At 47.0% G+C, this 18,901-nt stretch overlaps 1 protein-coding gene and 1 long non-coding RNA gene across 2 annotated transcripts; one reads left to right on the top strand and one right to left on the bottom strand.

Moving 5' to 3' along the window:
• Positions 1-5,091: 5,091 nt before the first annotated feature.
• BDH1 (3-hydroxybutyrate dehydrogenase 1) lies at positions 5,092-18,901 on the bottom strand. The gene is made up of 7 exons (XM_052685756.1): positions 18,797-18,901; positions 17,575-17,706; positions 15,607-15,679; positions 14,047-14,157; positions 8,697-8,838; positions 7,745-7,897; positions 5,092-6,934 (listed from the first exon to the last, which is right to left on the bottom strand). Exons 2-7 carry the CDS (start codon positions 17,655-17,657, stop codon positions 6,465-6,467), a joined length of 1,032 nt encoding a protein of 343 aa, XP_052541716.1. The 5' UTR covers positions 17,658-17,706; positions 18,797-18,901; the 3' UTR covers positions 5,092-6,464.
• Positions 14,111-17,554, top strand: LOC128081965 (uncharacterized). The gene is made up of 3 exons (XR_008207480.1): positions 14,111-14,351; positions 14,806-14,921; positions 17,283-17,554. It is a non-coding gene; the product is annotated as an uncharacterized LOC128081965 (long non-coding RNA).

An 18,901-nucleotide genomic window follows, 5' to 3' on the forward strand; every position in this document is an offset into this window, starting at 1 on the left:
CCGTGTGAGCACCCGGTCATCCCGGGGCTTTGGCTCTGCCCAGCTTCTCCCCAGCACAGGGCAGTGGTGGGAAGGCAGTGGGTGCCGCGGGCTGCTCTGCTGTAAATGAAGCAGTGCAAGAGAAGGTCAGAGCATTAGCTCATCGCTAACAGAAAAGTTCAGGCAATTAAGCTTTAAGACACATTGGAGGGTACTGGCAGTGATTTCAAATGTCAGAAAAACATTTTATGGCAATAAATAACAAATGAACACAGACTTTCACCAGGCTCTTGAAGCCTGGAGGAAAATAAGGTCTTTTATTATATTTTTCTTAGGAACTTTCCCTCTTCAAAGGCAGTCAGCAAATACTAGCCATTGTAGGAAGGAGATTGTCTTACTCCACCATCTCCGAATAGTCAATTCTATCCCCTTAGAGAACAGGCTTGCTCAGAGATCTTACAAACAGACCAGCAAGTGAGCAGGAACGGCAAACTGCTGCTGCCCAAAGGGCGATGTGGGCATTACAGAGCCAGCAGAGCTGGCTGTAAAGTTTCAACTCGAGGTACTGCGTGCTGCCGCAGGACATGCTTCCATAGCTATTTCCAAGCTAGTTTTGAAGCTAGAAAAATGAAATAGAACATTTTATGCAACTGATAGCCCCTAGTTCCCATCCGCTGCCCACCTCTGCCAATGTGAAGTTTCAGTTCACCAAAGGCTGGGAATGGCCACAGGGAAGGCACCATGAGCCTGAGGTGGGCAGAGCTTGAGCCCAGGTGTGCTGCAGCCACCAGCCTGCCCCTCACCTCCCACCTGTTGTGGAGACTCCAGAGGAGCCCTCTGTGCACCCATGTGGCTGCTTCCATTCCTGGAAGCAAGGCTCCCAGGAGAGATGACAAAGTGCCACAGGCTGATGGACCCCAGCGAGTGTGAGCCCACCCCAGGCGCAGGCAGTGCTGATGGCCCCAGCCAGGGCAGCGTCCCCAGCTGTGGCACTACTGGAAACTGAAAGCTGCCTCTCTCCAAGTGCATCACAGGCCCTGCAGTGGAGTGAGATTGCTGGAGTTGAGGGAGCGAGCAGGGCAAGCTCAGCACTCCACTGCCTATGAGGGAGAATGGCATTTCCCTGTGCCCCGTGCATGGGTCCCAGCGAGCCCAGCCCTCCCCCAGCCACCTCGGGGCCTCTTTTCCACAGAAAGGGGAAGGGACTCCTGCTTCCTCCCTTGATTTGGGGGCTGCTCAGGACGCAGCCAGGCTGCTCCCAGCAGCTGTAGCCCACTCCATGGTGAGGGAAGGCTGACACTCCAGGTCACTGCCCCAACCCAGAGGTTGCAGCTCCAAGGAGAGGAAAGCCATCAGCCTCCTGGACTCATATGGACATCAGGAGCTGCTGGCACTGCCAGCCAGGCCTGTCACCAACTGGGGAAGGCAGAATCACATACTGGGATGTGATTTGGCTGAAAGTCTGCTCTTATCCAACTGCAGCCTTCCTTCACAGAAATCCCCAAGGATGGCTGCTGTCTCTTCAGGAATGCTGCTATCTGCACCCCCACCTCTGCCCACTGCTGCAGCACTGCACGGGCTCTTGTGAGCTTTCCCACTGCATCTCAGATCAAAGCAGGCCAGCCCAAGGCACTGCTGAAAGTGGGTTTTAAAGAGTTGCAGCTCAATCCTAAATAAATCCCATCTGCTTTCATCCTCACTGCAGTTTAACACTTACAGGCCCGTGGATACTGCCTCATAGATTTCCTTTCTCTCTGCTGAATCAAATGGGGACGAATCCCATTGAAAAGCCCATTTCAAAGACATCAGCATCTCCTCTGTCCCATCTGCGTGGGCTGGGAGCAGTGAGGGCAGTGCAGCGCTGGGGCTGCACTCTCCATGAGCACGTTGCTGTGTGTGCTCATATAGCCTGCAGCATTGGGCTCCCAGTTCTCGCCGAGCTCCTGCTACAACAAACCTGCTGTTTCCTGTGCTAGCGATGCGCAGACCTGGTGTGCTGGTTCAGCTGTGCTTGCTGGCAGCATTCAGACTCCTAAGGCCTGAAAAACTGGCTGCAGGTCTCTGAGGCAACACGTTATCTCACAAGATTTATGGCCCATCCTGCTCCAGGTGAAGTCAGAAGTACCACTGCAGTGATCCCTCCTGATATTGCCACATTTCTACACTGCTACTCTGACACACACTGTTAGGGGAGAAATGATGATAGGAACAATTGCACTTCCACCCAGAGAACAATCTGGGGGCTGTGCTGGTATCATGGGGTAATGACAGCAGTGTCCTGCTATCCCCTACTTGTAGTTCTGGCTGGAGAACAAGATCAGGTTGTATTCAGGAAGGAGTACCTGGGTTAGCCCAGCGATGGAATTAGGGCTTTTTTTTTCCTTCTATTTCCACTTTTCCATTAGTAAAGGTGTGACGAAGGAAGTGAGGGGAGCAAACACCCTGGGAAGCAGCACGATGCAGTTGGTCAGAAATGCAGTCCCTGCACTCCTGGGATGGCTGCAGTGGAACCACATCTCCCAGGGCACAGTTTCTTGGCACCATCTGAGCTCAGCTGGGCTGCGGGTGAGGTGACCTGCTTGTCCCATAGCTGTGAAACAGGGCCAGCCCCACCTCAGGAGAGCACTGCTTCTCCAGAATGAGGTGGTGGGTGATGACAGCTCTGCTAAGCTCTTCTGCTAAAGCTTACCCACGTCACACCAGGAATTACACAACCTTGTGCTAGAGGAGGGAGAGAGAAAAACTCGGTGAGCCTGCTGTCAGGGCAGCTGTATGGCACGTACCAGTCTGGTCCCTCTTCCAGATCATTATGTATACCCAATGGTAGGGCTCCATAAGCACAGAGACTCATTTGTGATCAGAGACAGACACTGACAAAGAGTCATCTTCAAACAAGCACATGAACAGCAAACAAAACACTCTGTTAGCAAACATGATTTCAAAATAGCAGCCTACATCTTACCCAGCTTCCCTGCCCCCCTCCGCTTCCTGCAGGCTGTCCCAAGCTGCTGTCTGGGTGCAGGAACCTGGTCTGAATTTTTCTTGGCTGTCCTCAAGTCCTGGGGCCCTTCAAAGGCAAATGGGAGGCAGTAGCCCTCCAGCTGCCCCTCACCTGTTGTGCAGGAACTGCAGATCACATTGTGCCACTGCACATCTCTCAGTGTGGCTGTGGGTGACACCAGTGCTCTGTCCCCTGGGAGGTGCTCCTGGGAGCTGCTGTTGGGTCTTTCGTGAATTACACATACGATCTCCTCCTGGTTTCCTGGGAGCAAGCTGGAAGCTGCTCATTTTCAGAGCCACAGACCCTGAAGTGCCTGCAGCTGCACATCAGCTCTGCAGCAAGGTCTCTGCTTCAGTCAAATCTCAGTACAGAATTTGTGGCTCAGCAGCCGATCCATTTGCATGTTTAATTCAGTAACTATTTCATTCTTACACTCAATTCACTTGGGGCAGGCATCCTGTGCTCAACTATGTAACGCTGCCAGGACTGGATCGGCCCCTTTCATTTTCTGTTTCCAGAGCAGCGAGTCTCAGACAATCCTACAGGGACAGTAGTCACATTTCTGGCCATGAGATAATTTGCTGTTCAATTGGCAAATTCCTGCAACCAGCAGTCACTAAATGCTTGTCTCAAACACCACGCTTACCGCCCTCAATACGAGGAACAACAAGATCTCAAGTGGCTGGGGCTTCAAGATTTCCTCACTAAGACTGAGAACAAGATGTAACAGCTGTAGTTAAAATTACCCCATCTCTGCTGCCTCCCACCACACCAGAGAAGTTATTTTTAGGTTATTAGAGTCTTACCACGGAAAGCACTGGTGACAATCTGCTCATCTCCCAGGCAGCTGAGGCAGATCTCAGCCATGCGGCTGCACGGAGAGCAGTGCTGCAAGCTGGCCAGTGGCTTTCTGACAGCCTCTGCTCAGTGCACTGAGCAGTGAACCACTCTTCTCCCATTTGATTAGTTATGCAAAGAAAAAGCAGCACATCCCCCATAACTCAAGGAAAAAGGAAGAGGAAGGATGTATTCCCCAGCAGCAAAGTGGTCAGCAGCAAAGTGGTCAGAGCCCAGCCTGCTCTGAAGGTCCTTCTCCTACCTTTGGGTTAAATTGGACACACACTTGTTTCTCCAGCACTGTTTGTTTCATTTTCAAATAAATTTGGTGGGCTGAAGCTACTCCAGGAGTCCCAGTGGCATCATACAGGCAGGACCCAGTGTGTGCAGTAAGTTGCAAGGATAGTCAAGCAAAGCTGAAGGAGATTAGCCTTTAATGCGATTCTCAGGGCAAACCCTTAAACTGGGGGATTGTTAGGATTCCAGCAGGAAAACTAACAAGCTTGCTGCCCTCATGGCCATCAATCAAACTCTCCCAGTGTCAGAGAAAGTTGCAAAGAAACCTGGAATTGGCCCAGACACAGAGGAGCATCCTGGCCATTGTCTCCCATATCACATATTTGGCAGCACAGCCCTCTGTGAGCCATACTGCAGTGCAGCCACTGTTATCCAGATGTTTTGCTCTGCCTTGTAAATTAGTGCCTGCTGAGTCTCTTGTGGTTTGTCTTACATTCTGTCCCAGAGAGAAGGCCACGTATTGGAAAATGTGGCAATGCTCCTCCCTAGCAGCACCAGATGCAGCTACCACAGCCACGTCACTTCAGGACTCGGGATCATGGAGGTCTGGAAGCTGGCTCGTCACACCCGAGGTTTCATTTTAGGTTTGCCAGGGTCCTGCTGCACACTGCCCTGCTGAATCATTGCTGTCCCCCTCCTCCCCTCTTCACAGCTCAGCGTCTCTTCCCACTCCGTGGGAATAATCCATAATAATCCTTTGTAATCCATGGGAGCCCGATACAGACGCAGGCTTAACAGCTGTTAACATACGGAGTCCAGGGGTTAGACATATTTGTCATGAGAAGCAGGAGGAGATGTCTGGTACTTGTACTGAAGCCTTGCACAAATGTGGACAGAAGACTCCAGGCTGCAAATAAGCCTCTGAATGAATTGTGCACGTGTAACAACAGATGTCCCAGTTAAACAAACAAACAAAAGAACTGAAGTATATAAGCTTCTCACTTTAAATACCAAAGAATAGAGAGGGAGCCTCGGAATTTTGTTACCATCCATGTACACATTTATTAAGCCAAAGGAGTTCAATCATGTCATGATATGTCACTAGAGCACGAGATCCCTTCTCTTCAACTTGCTAACAACAGTTATTGTAATTATTTTGTTTTTTGCCTTTTGAGCTTAAACAAATTAACTCTTTCCACACTTCCCCACGAAAGTTTCTTTTGTGGCTTTCTTTCTCCTATCCTTTCAGTACAAAACAAATGTTTCACAGATATGTAAACATAACCATCACGGAAATGAAACTGCTCTAAAAGTTACTTTTCTCATGTTATGGACATTTTGTTAGATTTATATCCTGTTAGAGGTACTTAGGCTTGGTAAATCCTTCAATGGAAGTTCTTATGACCAGCACTTGCACTGCGATGGTGCCTACAGACCCTGAAGAGGGTTAAGGCCCTTCTGTGCAAGGTGCTGCACAAACACTTTGCTGTAACACACTGAGGTCTCTGGCAAAAATGGCATTCACTGATCTACTGTAACCCTCTTTGCTTCCCTCTGATCAACGGTGACCCTCTCAGATTACAGGAGGTGGAGTGAAACTCTACTCCAAATGAAGTCTGCAGCTGATGTTCAACTACTGTTGAAGAGAAGAGAAATGTTACAGTGGGCCAATCCTGATGACTGCAGTCCTGCCACTAAAGCTCTTCATGCTCATGGGAATGCTCGTATGATTAAGAAACTTCTGTGGGAGAGGCCTGCCAGACTGAGTCCCTTGATCACTGAACTCCTTCCTTTGCAAGAAAGTACGCAAAAAAAGCAGTCTGGTTCCTTTCTCTAGTAATTACTGGTATAATTCTAAGAGAAAAAGGGAAATGGTCAGTTGCTTGGTTGCAACACTGTGTTTTGAGTTCTGATCCCCAAATTAAAGAAGCCTCTGCTTTGCTTTGGGCTACTGTGACCAGGCCTGAAAAAGCCTGTTGGACACTCACAGTCATCAGGAGGCAGTGGTTTGCCACTACAGCATGGAGTGCCCCCGCTATACGGTGTGAAGGCTGCATCTTAAGCAGGAATTCTGAAGATTGTGGAGGATCAACAGAAGAAATTATTTTGATACCATTTCAGAGCAATTGCAATTTAAATAATGATTTTATCTCGGCATTTGAGGTGAAAATAAAAAGATCACATGAAATAAATAGCAAAGAAACAACGTCCCTGCAAACATAATACATTCCTGCCAACGAAGCATCCCTTGCAAGTTATTGCCCTTTAGGTTATGTCAGATGTTTAAATGAACCCTTTAGAGCTACAGTACTCTGAAATGAGGTTAGAAAAATTTAAAAAATGGGAATTGTGTACAATGCTCTCCTTAAAACAAAACGCTCCCCCCGGGTCAGCCTAGGAGTGTCAGGCCTCAATAGACATAGAGCCGATCTGAAATGGCTGCAGGCATGTGGGTCATGATCTGCATGCGCAGCCACCAGTAGTAATCCATGGGGTGGTAGCGAGTGTAGGGGGCCGTGGAGGTGAGCGCGTGGGCAACGCTTTCGATGACAGGTGAGGTGTCCGTCGAGCCGCTGTTGCAGTACGTCTCCATCTTGCTGACCTGCTCATCAAAGTACTTCCTGCCGTAGTCTTTGCGCACGATTTCTGGGAGCTCGTCCCACATTTTGTCGGCTATGGCTTTGATCCGCTCGGGGCTGTACAGGTTGGTGGCAGCTATGAAGTTGCCAGGCTCCACGATGCTGACCATCACCCCCTGGGGCTGCATTTCGTACCGCAGGCAGTCAGAGAAGGCTTCCACACCAAACTTGGTGATGCAGTATGGTGACCGTGCAGGACTGCCCATCCGACCCATCATGCTACTGATGTTCACTACACGACCTAGGCAGAGGCCAGGGAAAGCACAGCTGAGCTGACAAGTGTAGACCAGATCCCTGGCATACACCACCCACCGGATTCATGAAAGTGCATCCAGTTCACTCTGCGTATCTCTAAGAGCTGCCTGGCAGACCTGCTGCTGTCTGAGCTGTGTCTGAGCACTGCTGTCACATACAGCAGCCTTCAGGAAGGAAAACAAGTGGGGTGCTCCCTTTACATGCGAGCACAGGCACGTGGTGATGCAGAAAGTACAGAGCTATGGGGAACACAGAAGAGGCTGGACAGAACTGGCATAGTGGGAAATAGGATTGCTCAGCAGCAATCAGGATTGAGCTCAGACAAGACGAAGCAGCATCAGAGCAAACCTCTGTCACCAAGACTAAGCTTGGTTATTTGCAAGGCTAAGGCACAATATTCAGGAGCCCAATGGCGCGTTATACTGTCTGCCTATCAAAAGTGATAGCTCCTGTACCACAACTGGGAAGTTGTAAGTCCAATGCTTCTTTCCCTACAATGACAGCTGAATTGTGGCTTCAGAAATAGAGCTGGGCACCCTCTTCTCACTAGAAGCCACGCATTTTGGTAGCGGAGAGCACTAGGAGACTGTGGATGCCACAGCTCAGAGGCTGCACATCACACACTGTCAGTGCTCTGTGCTGAGTTGCACTGAAAAGAGGTTTGACTACAAAGATGGCTACATTCCCATGATGGAAGAAATGCTCCCTGGGCCACATAGAGCCCAGGTGTCCAGCAAGACATGGGGCAAAAGAGAGATCCATTTCACAGAATGCCAGTCAGGAGGAGATCACTCACCCTTTGACCTCCGGATGAGTGGGAGGAAAGCCTTGGTGGTTCGCACGGTCCCCCACAGGTTCACTTCAGCTACTTCCATGTAGGTGTCCATGCTGGTGAACTCTACCTCCCCAAACGTGGAGATGCCAGCATTGTTAACCAGCCCCCAGAGCCCTAGAAGACAGATCAAACATAAATCTTCTTCTCTCTGAGACAAATGAGATCAGCTTGGGAAAAGCTTTGCTAACAGATTATTGAACCATTTAACAGAGCACTTATGACCTGTAGTGATGAAGCCAGACAGAAAAGAGACCAGAGTGAGACTTAGGTCTTCTGAGCAAATAAAACCACAATCAGGATCAGACAGAAAATACTGAGGAAAACGTAGCTTGACAAAGTGTGGAATGGTTTCAGGAATGCAACTGGGATTTTCACCTACTGGAGCAAAATTTGCTCATCAGAGTGAAAGACGGGTACAGCTACCCCTTGAACCTTGACATTTATGGTAACATCTACAACAGCATTAACAATAGCCAGCTTCACGAGAAATCCTTTGAATAACCTCTCTACTTCCTTCGCTAATTTTTTAACATTGGCCAGGATTTATGCCAGAAAGGGAGTCACAAGAAATCTCAAGTCACAAGAATAAAGCACTAATCCCAGGGTCTTGAAACAGCACCCCAATTTCTGCTAATGTCCCCTGTAGGAGCTGGTTGAGAAAAAGCAGAGTGTTTTTTGTTTTGTTTTCTGGAGATGTCATGGTGCAAGTGGGAAGCTGCATTCTGATTCATTTGCTCCACACTGCTGCACCTCAAAGCTTTTTGCCCTCCAACCGCAGCTCCTGAATATAGCAGGATATATATAGCAGGATAGCAGCTCCTGAAGCATGCCCTGAAAATGCTCTCAGAGCCCAGCTGAGGGAGCTCTTGTCACCTATCTGCATACGACCTTACAGCCCACTGAATGCACGCACCTTTCTCTGGGTCCTCCAGGCTGCTATTCACATGCTCCACTGCTCGGTCCACCTCTTTGCTGTCACAGACGTTGAGCTGCACAGTTCTCATTCGGTCACTGTTCATGTTGTCCAGTTCCTTGGAGCCACCTTCTCCCTTACTCTAGAGGGGAAGAAAGAGCTGGTTTGAATGTGGCCAAAACACACCAACCACCAAGTCAAGCAAAAGAGAGTATGCAGGGCAGACAGTATTATCAGGACAGACCTGCAGTTCAAAGAGAAAGGAGATGAACAGGGATGTTTCTGCAGAAGAACACCATTCCCTGAGCCATCTGGCCATTAGCTCTGCCATTGAGTCAGCTGGTACCAACTGCTTTGACCCTGGGAAGAAGGCAGAGCTGGATCTGCCCCAGCAACCTAACTCCTGCCCAGCACAAGTTCCTGAGATCAAGCTATGATCCACCATAGCAATGTGAACGTGGTACCACTGCCACTTTTGCCTGCATATGGTGCACAACAAATAGTGTGGCAGTGGTGTGGCATAAAATAGCTGTGAGAGGTTGCACACAAACATTGCATGTGTTTCTCAGTCACACTGCCAGCTCTGGGAGCAACAATCCCATAAGAGGGACTGCCTGTCTACTGCCCTCTCCCTTCAGCTGATCTGTACATGCAGCTCCTGCTGCCTGGAGACATATCTGCTGCCTCCAATGGACTCCTACAGAGTACAATCATCAAACGTCTGGCCAACCTGCCTATTAGTAATTCCCCAGGAGTCTTCTCCAGCACCTTACTCTCTTCTCTCCACAAGCTATTTCTCACTCCTGCTTCCCATCCCCACTCCTTTTTTCCTCATCTCAGAGCAATAGACCCCCCCAGCTTACACGTATATATCTGCTCATAGTCCAGCCATGTAATTGCAGCCAACCCCTCAGATATCTTTCACATGAGCAAGCAACAGGGTTGCCATGCCCTAGGTGTGCTACTTCAGTGGTCCGGCAGCCCAGTTTTGCTATGGTGCTACAAGGACACAGACAGAGAATATTAACAGGAGTTCCTAACTATTCCTGAATTGCTTTCATGATTATGAGCTACTGGACTGTAGCTAGCTGGCCATGCTGGGGTACTTTTATACAGGATATTGATTAGCTGGATCTGAAAATCCAGATATTCTTTTTGGAACATATGTCTTTACTATAAAAAATGCCCCACGTCCCTCAAAATCATCCTCACTAGAATCTTTTACTCCCCACTAACAGCCTAGCCATGAAGCATGTTCCACAGAACGATCTGATGATTGCTCCCCTAGCTGAGCTCTCATTCCTTTAGGTAGCCTTGCTTATTTTGTTAGCATTGTTGGTATGCATCAGAGTGCTCTTCACTCCTCAGCTTCTACAAGGCAGAAGTGTAGATGAGGCCACAAGGGTGACCATAGATTGCTCTCAGTGCCACCTTATCTTTCAACACACCTTCTCCTGGCTCCTCTTTGCTTCTGTGTTTATCTGCCATGCTCACATGCAGTACCCTGAAATTCATTAACTTCAGTGCCTGGTCTCTCCTGCATATTCTTCTCCGTCCCCCCCTTATTCCAAAGCAGACAGTTAATACTGTTTAGTGCTTTTCTTTAAGAGATGACATTTACTGCACTCACTTCATACTGAAGCATACTGCATACGGAATTGAGCCACTAAAAGTTCCATGCATAGTTTAATGTTTGGTTTTGCGGTGACTGAAAATAGAGTTTCGTGCTGTTTGCTGCTCACTCAAACTTACTTTGGTGCTCAAGTCAGTGTGCATGGCAAAGCACTGAAAAGCATACCAAAGGCACAGGTGGGAATGCCAAAAGGGAATCAGCAAGCATGCAAGCCCCTTAGAATCAGCAGCTATAGCTAAGAGACAATGGACAACAGCAAGGCCAATGTGCTTCTTCCCCCTTCCCATATCTACGAAGTCACCTCCCAGAGAAGAAAACCATGAGAGCACAAGGTGGAAAAGGCACATGGCTCAACATGTCAGAAATTCTGGCAAAAGATGTGCAGCAGTGAACTTGGTTCTTAAGCATTCTCCTTGCATAACCACAGCAGCCTCAGAGGCTTTATTGGGAACTTCACAGCATCTTCTTCCTCCCTCACAGAGCTGTCTCAGCAAGCCAACATCCCTCCTCCCTCCCACCCACATGCAGCTAGGTGGGATGGGATGGGATGCTGACTCGAGTGCTGAACTCTGGACACTAACCCAGACACACAGGGTCATTCCCTTGGCTCTTCAGGAAGGGCAGATGGGTGGTGTTTCCCTCAGGTATCCTGTGATGGTGTCATGCACTCCTGGCATAGGACTCAACCCCTTGGCCCATAAGCAGCAGTGGAAGGACCTTCTCACGCTATGCCAAGAGACCAGTGCATCTCTGCTATCAGCCCCGAGGTTCCCTGACCCCATGGCAAGAGGTCTCAGCTCTGGCATCACTGTGCCATCTTCCTCTTTCCATGGTCACTCTTTGGAGCCCACAACTCCAGCTTGGATCTTTATCGCTGTGTTCTTGAAGTGGCATGTGGCTCTGAGCACTCCTTATGAGCCCTTCAGTAACTCACATGCTGGGTTGATCACATAACCTCTGGCTCTGCACCCTCTGCAAGCCCCAGCAGACCTGAGCACACAATGCAAAGCAAGCAGAGATCCCACAGCACTCCTGACAGTAGTGACAAACATCACATGTCCACTGGTAACAGATATTGATGGAAAAATACCTTCTTCATCTTGTGTCAGCTGGCTCCTCCAGCTATCAACCAAAGAGGAAAAACAAGACAGCTGCAGTGTGATTGTTCATTGAATCCACTGTCTTTTGGCAATGAAGAATCAATATAACTCTTAAACTAACATTTGTTAGTGAAAATAGTGAAACTAGTGAAATAGCACTGTTAGCACAGATGCACCCTTGGGCTGCCTTTAGTCATGACTTTAAAAACCCCTCAGATTTCCTTCAGTAAAAAGTATAGTCAGATGCTCAGGATCTGCTCACTCTAGGAAATGCTCCTAACGGAGTCAGCACTGCACATATTTTGTATCTGCAAGGAGAGCACATACCCTGGGGATATGATTCCCTGAGCTGGAGTGTGTTTCTGATGTGCAGCTGTGTTCTGACAAGTAGTCATGTGAAAATAACACTGAAGTGTCATACTCATTTCCTCTCAGTCTAGGCAAGGTCAAATACATCCAGTTTACAGCAAAACACAATGCTTCTTATTTCCACCTTTATTTCTCTCTAAAGCCAAAATAAATGCTAGCATTGTTCTGCCCCTAAAATCAGTACCACCAACAATAACACTGATTTTATAGCATGTGATTCTGCTCACGGTTTTGCTAATGAAACCTGTGACATAAACAGAAATCAGCTCAGTGTCTTGGAGTTCAGTTCTGCAGGGTTAAGAGCCTGGCTTTTTTTTCCAAAATGAATATTATCTGAAGACACATAGTACACCGATTTGCTGACTGTGCCACTTATAGCATTTTTCTGATGACAGCTGCTGTTACCAGCTTGTCACGGTCACACAGACTTTGCAACATGGTATGTGAATCCAGCTAAAAAATCAAGTCAGTTACACAGGGATACAGTACAGATTTTTGCTGATTCTTGGAAAGGAAACAAATGTTGATCAAAGAGTTCTGGCACGCTGCATCATGTCAGCTTATATTGAAATTGTCAGAGGCCAATATTTTCCACTAACACGCTGTAGTGGAAATGCTAAAGTCATGGCTTGAAACAGTGATTGAGCACCTGGTGGGAAGGCAGGGCCAACCCAGGGGAGCTCAGGTGCACATAATGCAGCTGAGTGACTGGAAGGGGTAGAGCCAGGATCCACCCCTTCCCAGACCTCATTTAAGGGTTAGCAGCGGGGGCAGGGGCACTTCAGTGGAGATCCCTGCCTACTGGAGGTTTTCTAAAGGTAAGAAGTTTTTCTTCCTTCGTTTCTGTGTCCAGGTTGTTCTTTTTGGGCTTGTTCTGATTTGCTGTAGCTTAGGATTGTGCTACTCTGTGACTACTGCTGTACTTTCCATCACACTATAGCATTACCCATGCACTCAGCAGTATGCATACTGAAGGCACCAAAATAGAAGGGAGGCTTCAGCAACAGTTAAACATATGTTTGTGTTTTTCTGGCAGCTCAGACTGAGGAAGTGAAATAAGGAAGTAAGCCTGTGGCTTTAAAAATCTTTGGCTACTGCCTGTGCATAGGCAGGCTATTATTCTGAATGGAATTTTTTTTTTAAAGTCTACAGTATTGTCTTCTCCAATGTTTATTTCTAGTTTAAAAAAGCATGGTAAAAAAAAATCTGTGAAAAAACTTTTCTATTCTTTTTCTTCTCATTGTCTTTAGAAAAGCAGTAGTTTATAGCAGGTATCCTGTTCTTCTGTGAAGCCTGTAGAGGGAGCCAAAGCTTAAAAAAACTCAAAGACTCAAAGCTAAGAGCACAAGAGACAGAGCAACCTGAACACTTCTTTCAAACTGGTAGAAAGTAATCTAAGCAAAATTTTGTGATAATAGCAAGACTAACAACAGAAAGAATATTGATAATACCTATAAAAGCAGCTGATAAAGTCTCTTTAACTAATGTAACTACTTAGAAGACATTCACAGTGATAAGTGAACTAAAAAGATTAGGATCAAAATAACTGATTCACCCCAGGATATCCTGAAAAGTAAGCTTGTTTCTGTTGGGAGATGACAGTGCAGCTGAAGAAAAAAAAAAGGAAAACCTCCTAAGGAGAAGCTAAAGCTTGCTCTCATTCTTCATGACCAGGTAACTTGGACTGCTCTTGAAGAGCAAACCAAAGACTGCATTGCTGGGCTATGTGTGTCCTGGCTCTGCCTCATGTAGTCCTGGCACTACCAAAACTATTGCTTTCATAGTGATTTCAGTGTGCACTCCAGCATGGTTGTACTCATGAATGTAAAAGAAAATACTCATACCACATACTATAAAAACACTAGTGGCTTGTTGGATGTCGTGACTAATCAAAACAAACCCTGCATAATTATGTATAAACTGAGTGCAGCTCCAAAGGATCAAACTAAACCGATCCTCAAATCACTTACAGATAAGCCTATAAACTCAGATCTGGGGTTTGAGTCAATTGTACTTGAAAAAGATCAGGACGTCCTAATTCAAATAGGACCATTTCCAAGCCCTGATGAGCTCTTGTTATGGTCTAGGCCAGGTAATGCTCTATGAAATTCAAGCATGTGTGTCTTTTCTTTTGTGTGACCAACAACTCTCCCTCTCCTTGGCAAGATGCTGTTGAGATGAAAGACAGGATTTACTGTGTGTCTGTTCATATGCCACAGATGAAGAATAAAGCTTTTGGTTTTCCTACCTTTTGCAGGCAGCCAGCATAGATAATGAAGCCTTTAGCATGTAGGTGCTTGGCCAAGGCAAATCCAAACCCAGAGTCACAGCCTGTTATAAGCACAGCTCTGCTGCCAATCTGCAAAACAGAACAAAACAATGCACTGGAACGGAGTAATCAAGAACAGCCATTCGTGTGCACTGAACAAATAGTGTCCTTGGCCAGGAGCAACCTGTTCTAGGCACATTTTCTATGTTCATTGCCAGCTACTGCCACCCAGTGCCTCCTGAAGAGAGAAACTAAGGCTTCATACAAAAAATCACTCCAGTGAGGTAGGATCACTGTCCTCCCAGCACTTTTGGCAACAGGCTTTCAAGGCAAAAAGACCAAGTAAACCAGCATTCTCTGGCAGTTCATATCCATTTTGGGAACTGCCTGGTTTATTTTTGCATTTCAAAACATGTTTTTGCTTCAGTAGGAACTGTTCTTGTATTTCCAGAGCAGGCAAGAATCCATTCTTCTCTATCTTGTAGCCTGCAGGGTGTGGGGAATATAGTTTGACTGAAGATGACAACAGGTAAATATTACTGACTGCTTGTTTATCTTTCTCCTTCCAACACATAAACCCTCTGGCTTTGCATGTTAAAATCTAAGTAGGATCACAAAGCTTATATAGCTGTATAGTTTGTATACAGCTTGTATAGTTGTATTTATATACAACTTGTATATAGCTTATATAGTTGAAATTAAGATTAATCAGTGATTAGTCTTCTATTTAAATTACAGGTTTGAAAAATAAGCAGTACACTTCTTTCCTTCTCCAAGTACTTTGCATCTCACAAGGCAGCAGTTAAGTTCTGTGTTAAGAACTGCATCATGTATCCATCTTAGCAACACCAGGTGTGTACACAGCAAGGTGTTGCTGTGGGTGGGATTAGGTAATGACTGTTTGCAACTCATTTCAGCTTATCTCTTAAAACTAGAAGTTTGGCTTTTCCCAAGATACAGGAGGACTGATGAGAGTTGCATCAGAAGCCTGACAACACGAGGGCCATACATGAATTCCTTTGAGACTCTGTCCCAGACAAGATGTGCGTGCTCTGGTGCTGTTATAGAGCTGAATTCTGTGCCATGTTACATGCCAGGCAAAAAGAAAAACTTTTTTTCTGTTAAGTTAGTGCCTTCAAGGAAAGAGCTATTAAAGAAGAGGGTCAGTCCCCAGAGTGAGAGTGAGGACGCTCCAATTTATTTACATCACTTTATACAACCATACTCTGGAAAGAGAGCTTTATTAAGAACTTGTCATGCAAATTCCCTCCACTCTAAGGTGGAAGATTTCATCTGCTCAGTAAGTTCCAGAAATAGAAAAAAAAAAAAACAGTCTGATTGTTTATTGCTATCCTTAGTAGCATGTACCATGTTGCGTCAATGGAATCTCTCTGCTAGGAAAGAATGTGGAGTATGTTGAAGAGGTCTAGCTCAGAGTCGTTCTGGCAAATAGGAAAGAAGAATTTAGTCACCAGGCTCCAGAGAGTTTAAAGCCTCAGCTCAGCAGAACTAGATCTTGGAAACTACAGTAATACTCACCTGATCAACCTCACTTGCATAAGAGCGGCTGCCACATGAGGATAGGAGAGGGAAGCAAAACTTTTGCATGGGTCTGTTAAAGAAAAACAGCAACACAGAACAATCAGGCACGGAATATCCTGTCCATACCTTGGTGCTACATATGAAAAATGTATGTGAAAAAGAATATTGTGTTGCCTTTATACATAATGTGGGCTGCCATCTGAGAAGACAATCTTACCTACAGTTCTCCTTAGTCTGAGCCTGTCTGTCAAGGAAACACTTGTTTCTCCCGAGACTCTGATGCTATTTCTCTCTGCTGGATCTATATATGGATATAGATGAGAATTCTAAAATAGCTCCTAGTCTGAATGCACAGAATTGCCTCCACCTGCAAAATGGGCAGTACAGTGCTTTCATTTTCAACAGCAACAGTGCTCTCTCTTAGAGTTGCACAAAGCAGGGGTGGTGGAAGTTATGCGTTTGTCTACTAAAAGCATGCTGCTGTGGCATTGTCTCTGATATCCATCCTAATGCTGGTTTGCTTGGAATTATCTCACTGTTTTTACACACAGCTCCACCCTTCTGTCATCTATGACACCTCTGCAGCGTGTGCCCATTAGATCCTCTTAGATCTCATATCCCTCTTAGCAGCTGTTAAAACAAAGATGTTTTTGCACAATATGTGCCATGCAGATCTAAAGCTACTCTGCACAGTATGTTTGACTCTGAGGAATATACAGTGTGTTCAAAAACACAGATCAGAGCAAAGTAACAATGCCTTCCAGGGGAGAAGCTGTTCAGAAAAGTCTTGTTATCAGTAACATCTTATCTTAGGCCTTGCTATAATCCAGCAAAGCTGGGTCTAGAAGAACATGCCAGGCTAACCCTGCCTGCTGACCTTGCCAGCCACCTCTCTGGGCTCTATCAGCTTTTCCACAGTTTGCTTTGAGCACTGCCATGGCCTGCTACCTTGCTTTCTTCTGGATATTTCAGCTGTTCTCTGGTTCCTCTGGTAACATCTATCCTCCAACAGAGCTTGTCTTTTGAGGCTGAATTTGCTTAATCACTCACAATTATCTCTGCTCAGAAATCACAGGCACTCCCAGGGTGATCTATGCAATGCTGAACTGCAATCTGCAGACACTGGCCTCTGAGCTGCATCTTCAGAAAACAAGGCTAGAGAACAGAGCAGAAGCTTTGAACTAGGTGGAAAGGAAGCTGAACTACAGTCACATGATATAACAGATGTCTGCTGCCGATCAGCATAGGAAATCTCTAACAGATTAGCTATCTTTGCTGTTTCAAGAGCCAACCTTGAAAGTGTGATACCATTATCAACAGCAGTAGAACAACACTGAAGGTGTAAATTCTTGCTTAGCTCTACAATCTTGCCACTCTACAATCGGTGGCATGCTCACTGCTGTGTGGGAACCCTGTTCTAAAGCCAATGAAATTACTCAGTTTGTGCTGGGTTTGGAGTAGCAGGGTTCTCTTCACAGACAGGCACAAAGATTTGCTTTTGTTTGTTTTTATTTATTTTTTTTTTTTCAGAGTTAGGCAGAAAATTATTTAATTCTAATTCCTATTTATGTTCCAAAAAAGAAAGAAGGCAGTTTTGTTATTCAACCTACCTTTCTTTCTCATTAAAATTCTCATCAACTTTCCCATTTTACATGATTATCTCTTTATTACAGTTATAGAAACGTGATGGTTCCTTGCACTGCACCAATGCCTACTTGCTGATGTTCAGGAATGCCCTGAAAGGTTGTAGGATCTCCATCCTTGGAGACTTTCAAAAGCAGCCTGGATGCGGTCCTGGGCAAGCAGCTCCTTGCTCTTCTTGAGCAAAGAGGTTGACCAAATGAGCTCTGGAGGGCCCTCCCACCCTCAGCAATTCTGATGCTCTGTAAATAAACTGCCCCACTGAAATCAAGTGATGTGTGCTTTACTCAAGATCTTGCTCTTCTTCTCTACTGAGTTACTTACCTGGACTTGTTCCCTGGATTCTTGAAAGTCAGGGTTTTTACAGGGAGGTTCAGGAGAGGACGGGACAGCTTGGTTGCCAACATGCTTCCAATCAACACACTCTATCAACAGCAAGCCTGCTCTTCCTTAGCTCTGCAAGGCAAGATAGTGCCTCACCTTTAGTTGCTCAATTATTTTGTAAGTCATGCTGACTCTGTACATTTTAAAGACAAAATAAAGTCCAAAGGCGCTCATCTTTCCCCCTTGCAGTTCCTCATGCTGAGATAAATGGCTCAACCTTCAGCCACCTCAACGTGCTTGTAAACAAGGAAAAGACTACAGATGGGCTGACAAGCAGGCAGTCACTTAAAGAAAGTGTCCATTTCTCTTTGTTCATTGTATCTTAGACTATTCTCTGAAACAAATGAAAACTGGAATTTATTATTTTGAGTACAATATATGATGTAAAACAGATGCTGGCGGCACAGGTGACATTGTGCTACAATGTTCCCGAAGCAATGCAGCTCATACAGCCACGTGGTTAAAAATGCATTTCCTTGTAATGGAGCAGCTGTGATACTGGGCTGTGCACAGGAGTCCCTGTGACCCAGGGGAGAACGCGGCTCAAGAGCAGGAATTAAGCTCAGAAAGTCCATTGTATTCATTTCTTTTTTGTTTAAAACTGATCCAGCACATGCACCCCAGCTTAGGGCATTGTCTCCCTCACCGCAGCTGAAAAATGGTGTCTAAGTGCTAGGCTTTATGTACGCCTCCGTTGAATTCTGCAATTTTAGGGCCTGCTGGAAACGGGCCTAAGCTTGAAATTGCTATGAAAGAGCTGCTGTTGGCCGCAGCTCAGCAAAGAAAGGTCTAGAAAGCGTGCATTAAAGGCGCCAACGTCGCTCCACTTTTGGCAGGGACCGGGCGGCTCCGGGAACCCCCGAAACGCTGCCGGCGTGCCGGTGCCGCCCTTCGGCCGTGCCCGAGCGGCGCGCACCGCTGCAGGGCGATGGATGCGTCCCTGGGCGGCGGCGTGGGGCGAAACGCCCGGGCGGCCCGGCGGGCGGCTGTCATTCGTGGGCCCGGCCCCGCGAGGGGGGCGAGGGAAGATGTCGGCGGGGCCGCTGCCCGCGCGGCCTGCGAGGCCCCGAGGAGGAAGAGGAAGAGCAGAAGGAAGAGGAGAAGCGGCGCGGCTCGCCCGCCCCCTCCCCGCGGGCACGCGAGGTCATCGGCAGCCCCTTACCTGCGGCCGGCGGGCGTCCCGGGCGCTGCGTTTGAATGAGGCTGGGCCGCAAACCGGCTGCTGGGGCGCGGCGGGGGGCGGGCCGGGGGAAGGGCCGGGGCGGGC

The sequence above is a fragment of the Tympanuchus pallidicinctus genome, unplaced genomic scaffold (assembly GCF_026119805.1).
Source record: "Tympanuchus pallidicinctus isolate F22 unplaced genomic scaffold, pur_lepc_1.0 scaffold22, whole genome shotgun sequence".
NCBI classification, from domain to species: Eukaryota; Metazoa; Chordata; class Aves; order Galliformes; family Phasianidae; genus Tympanuchus; species Tympanuchus pallidicinctus.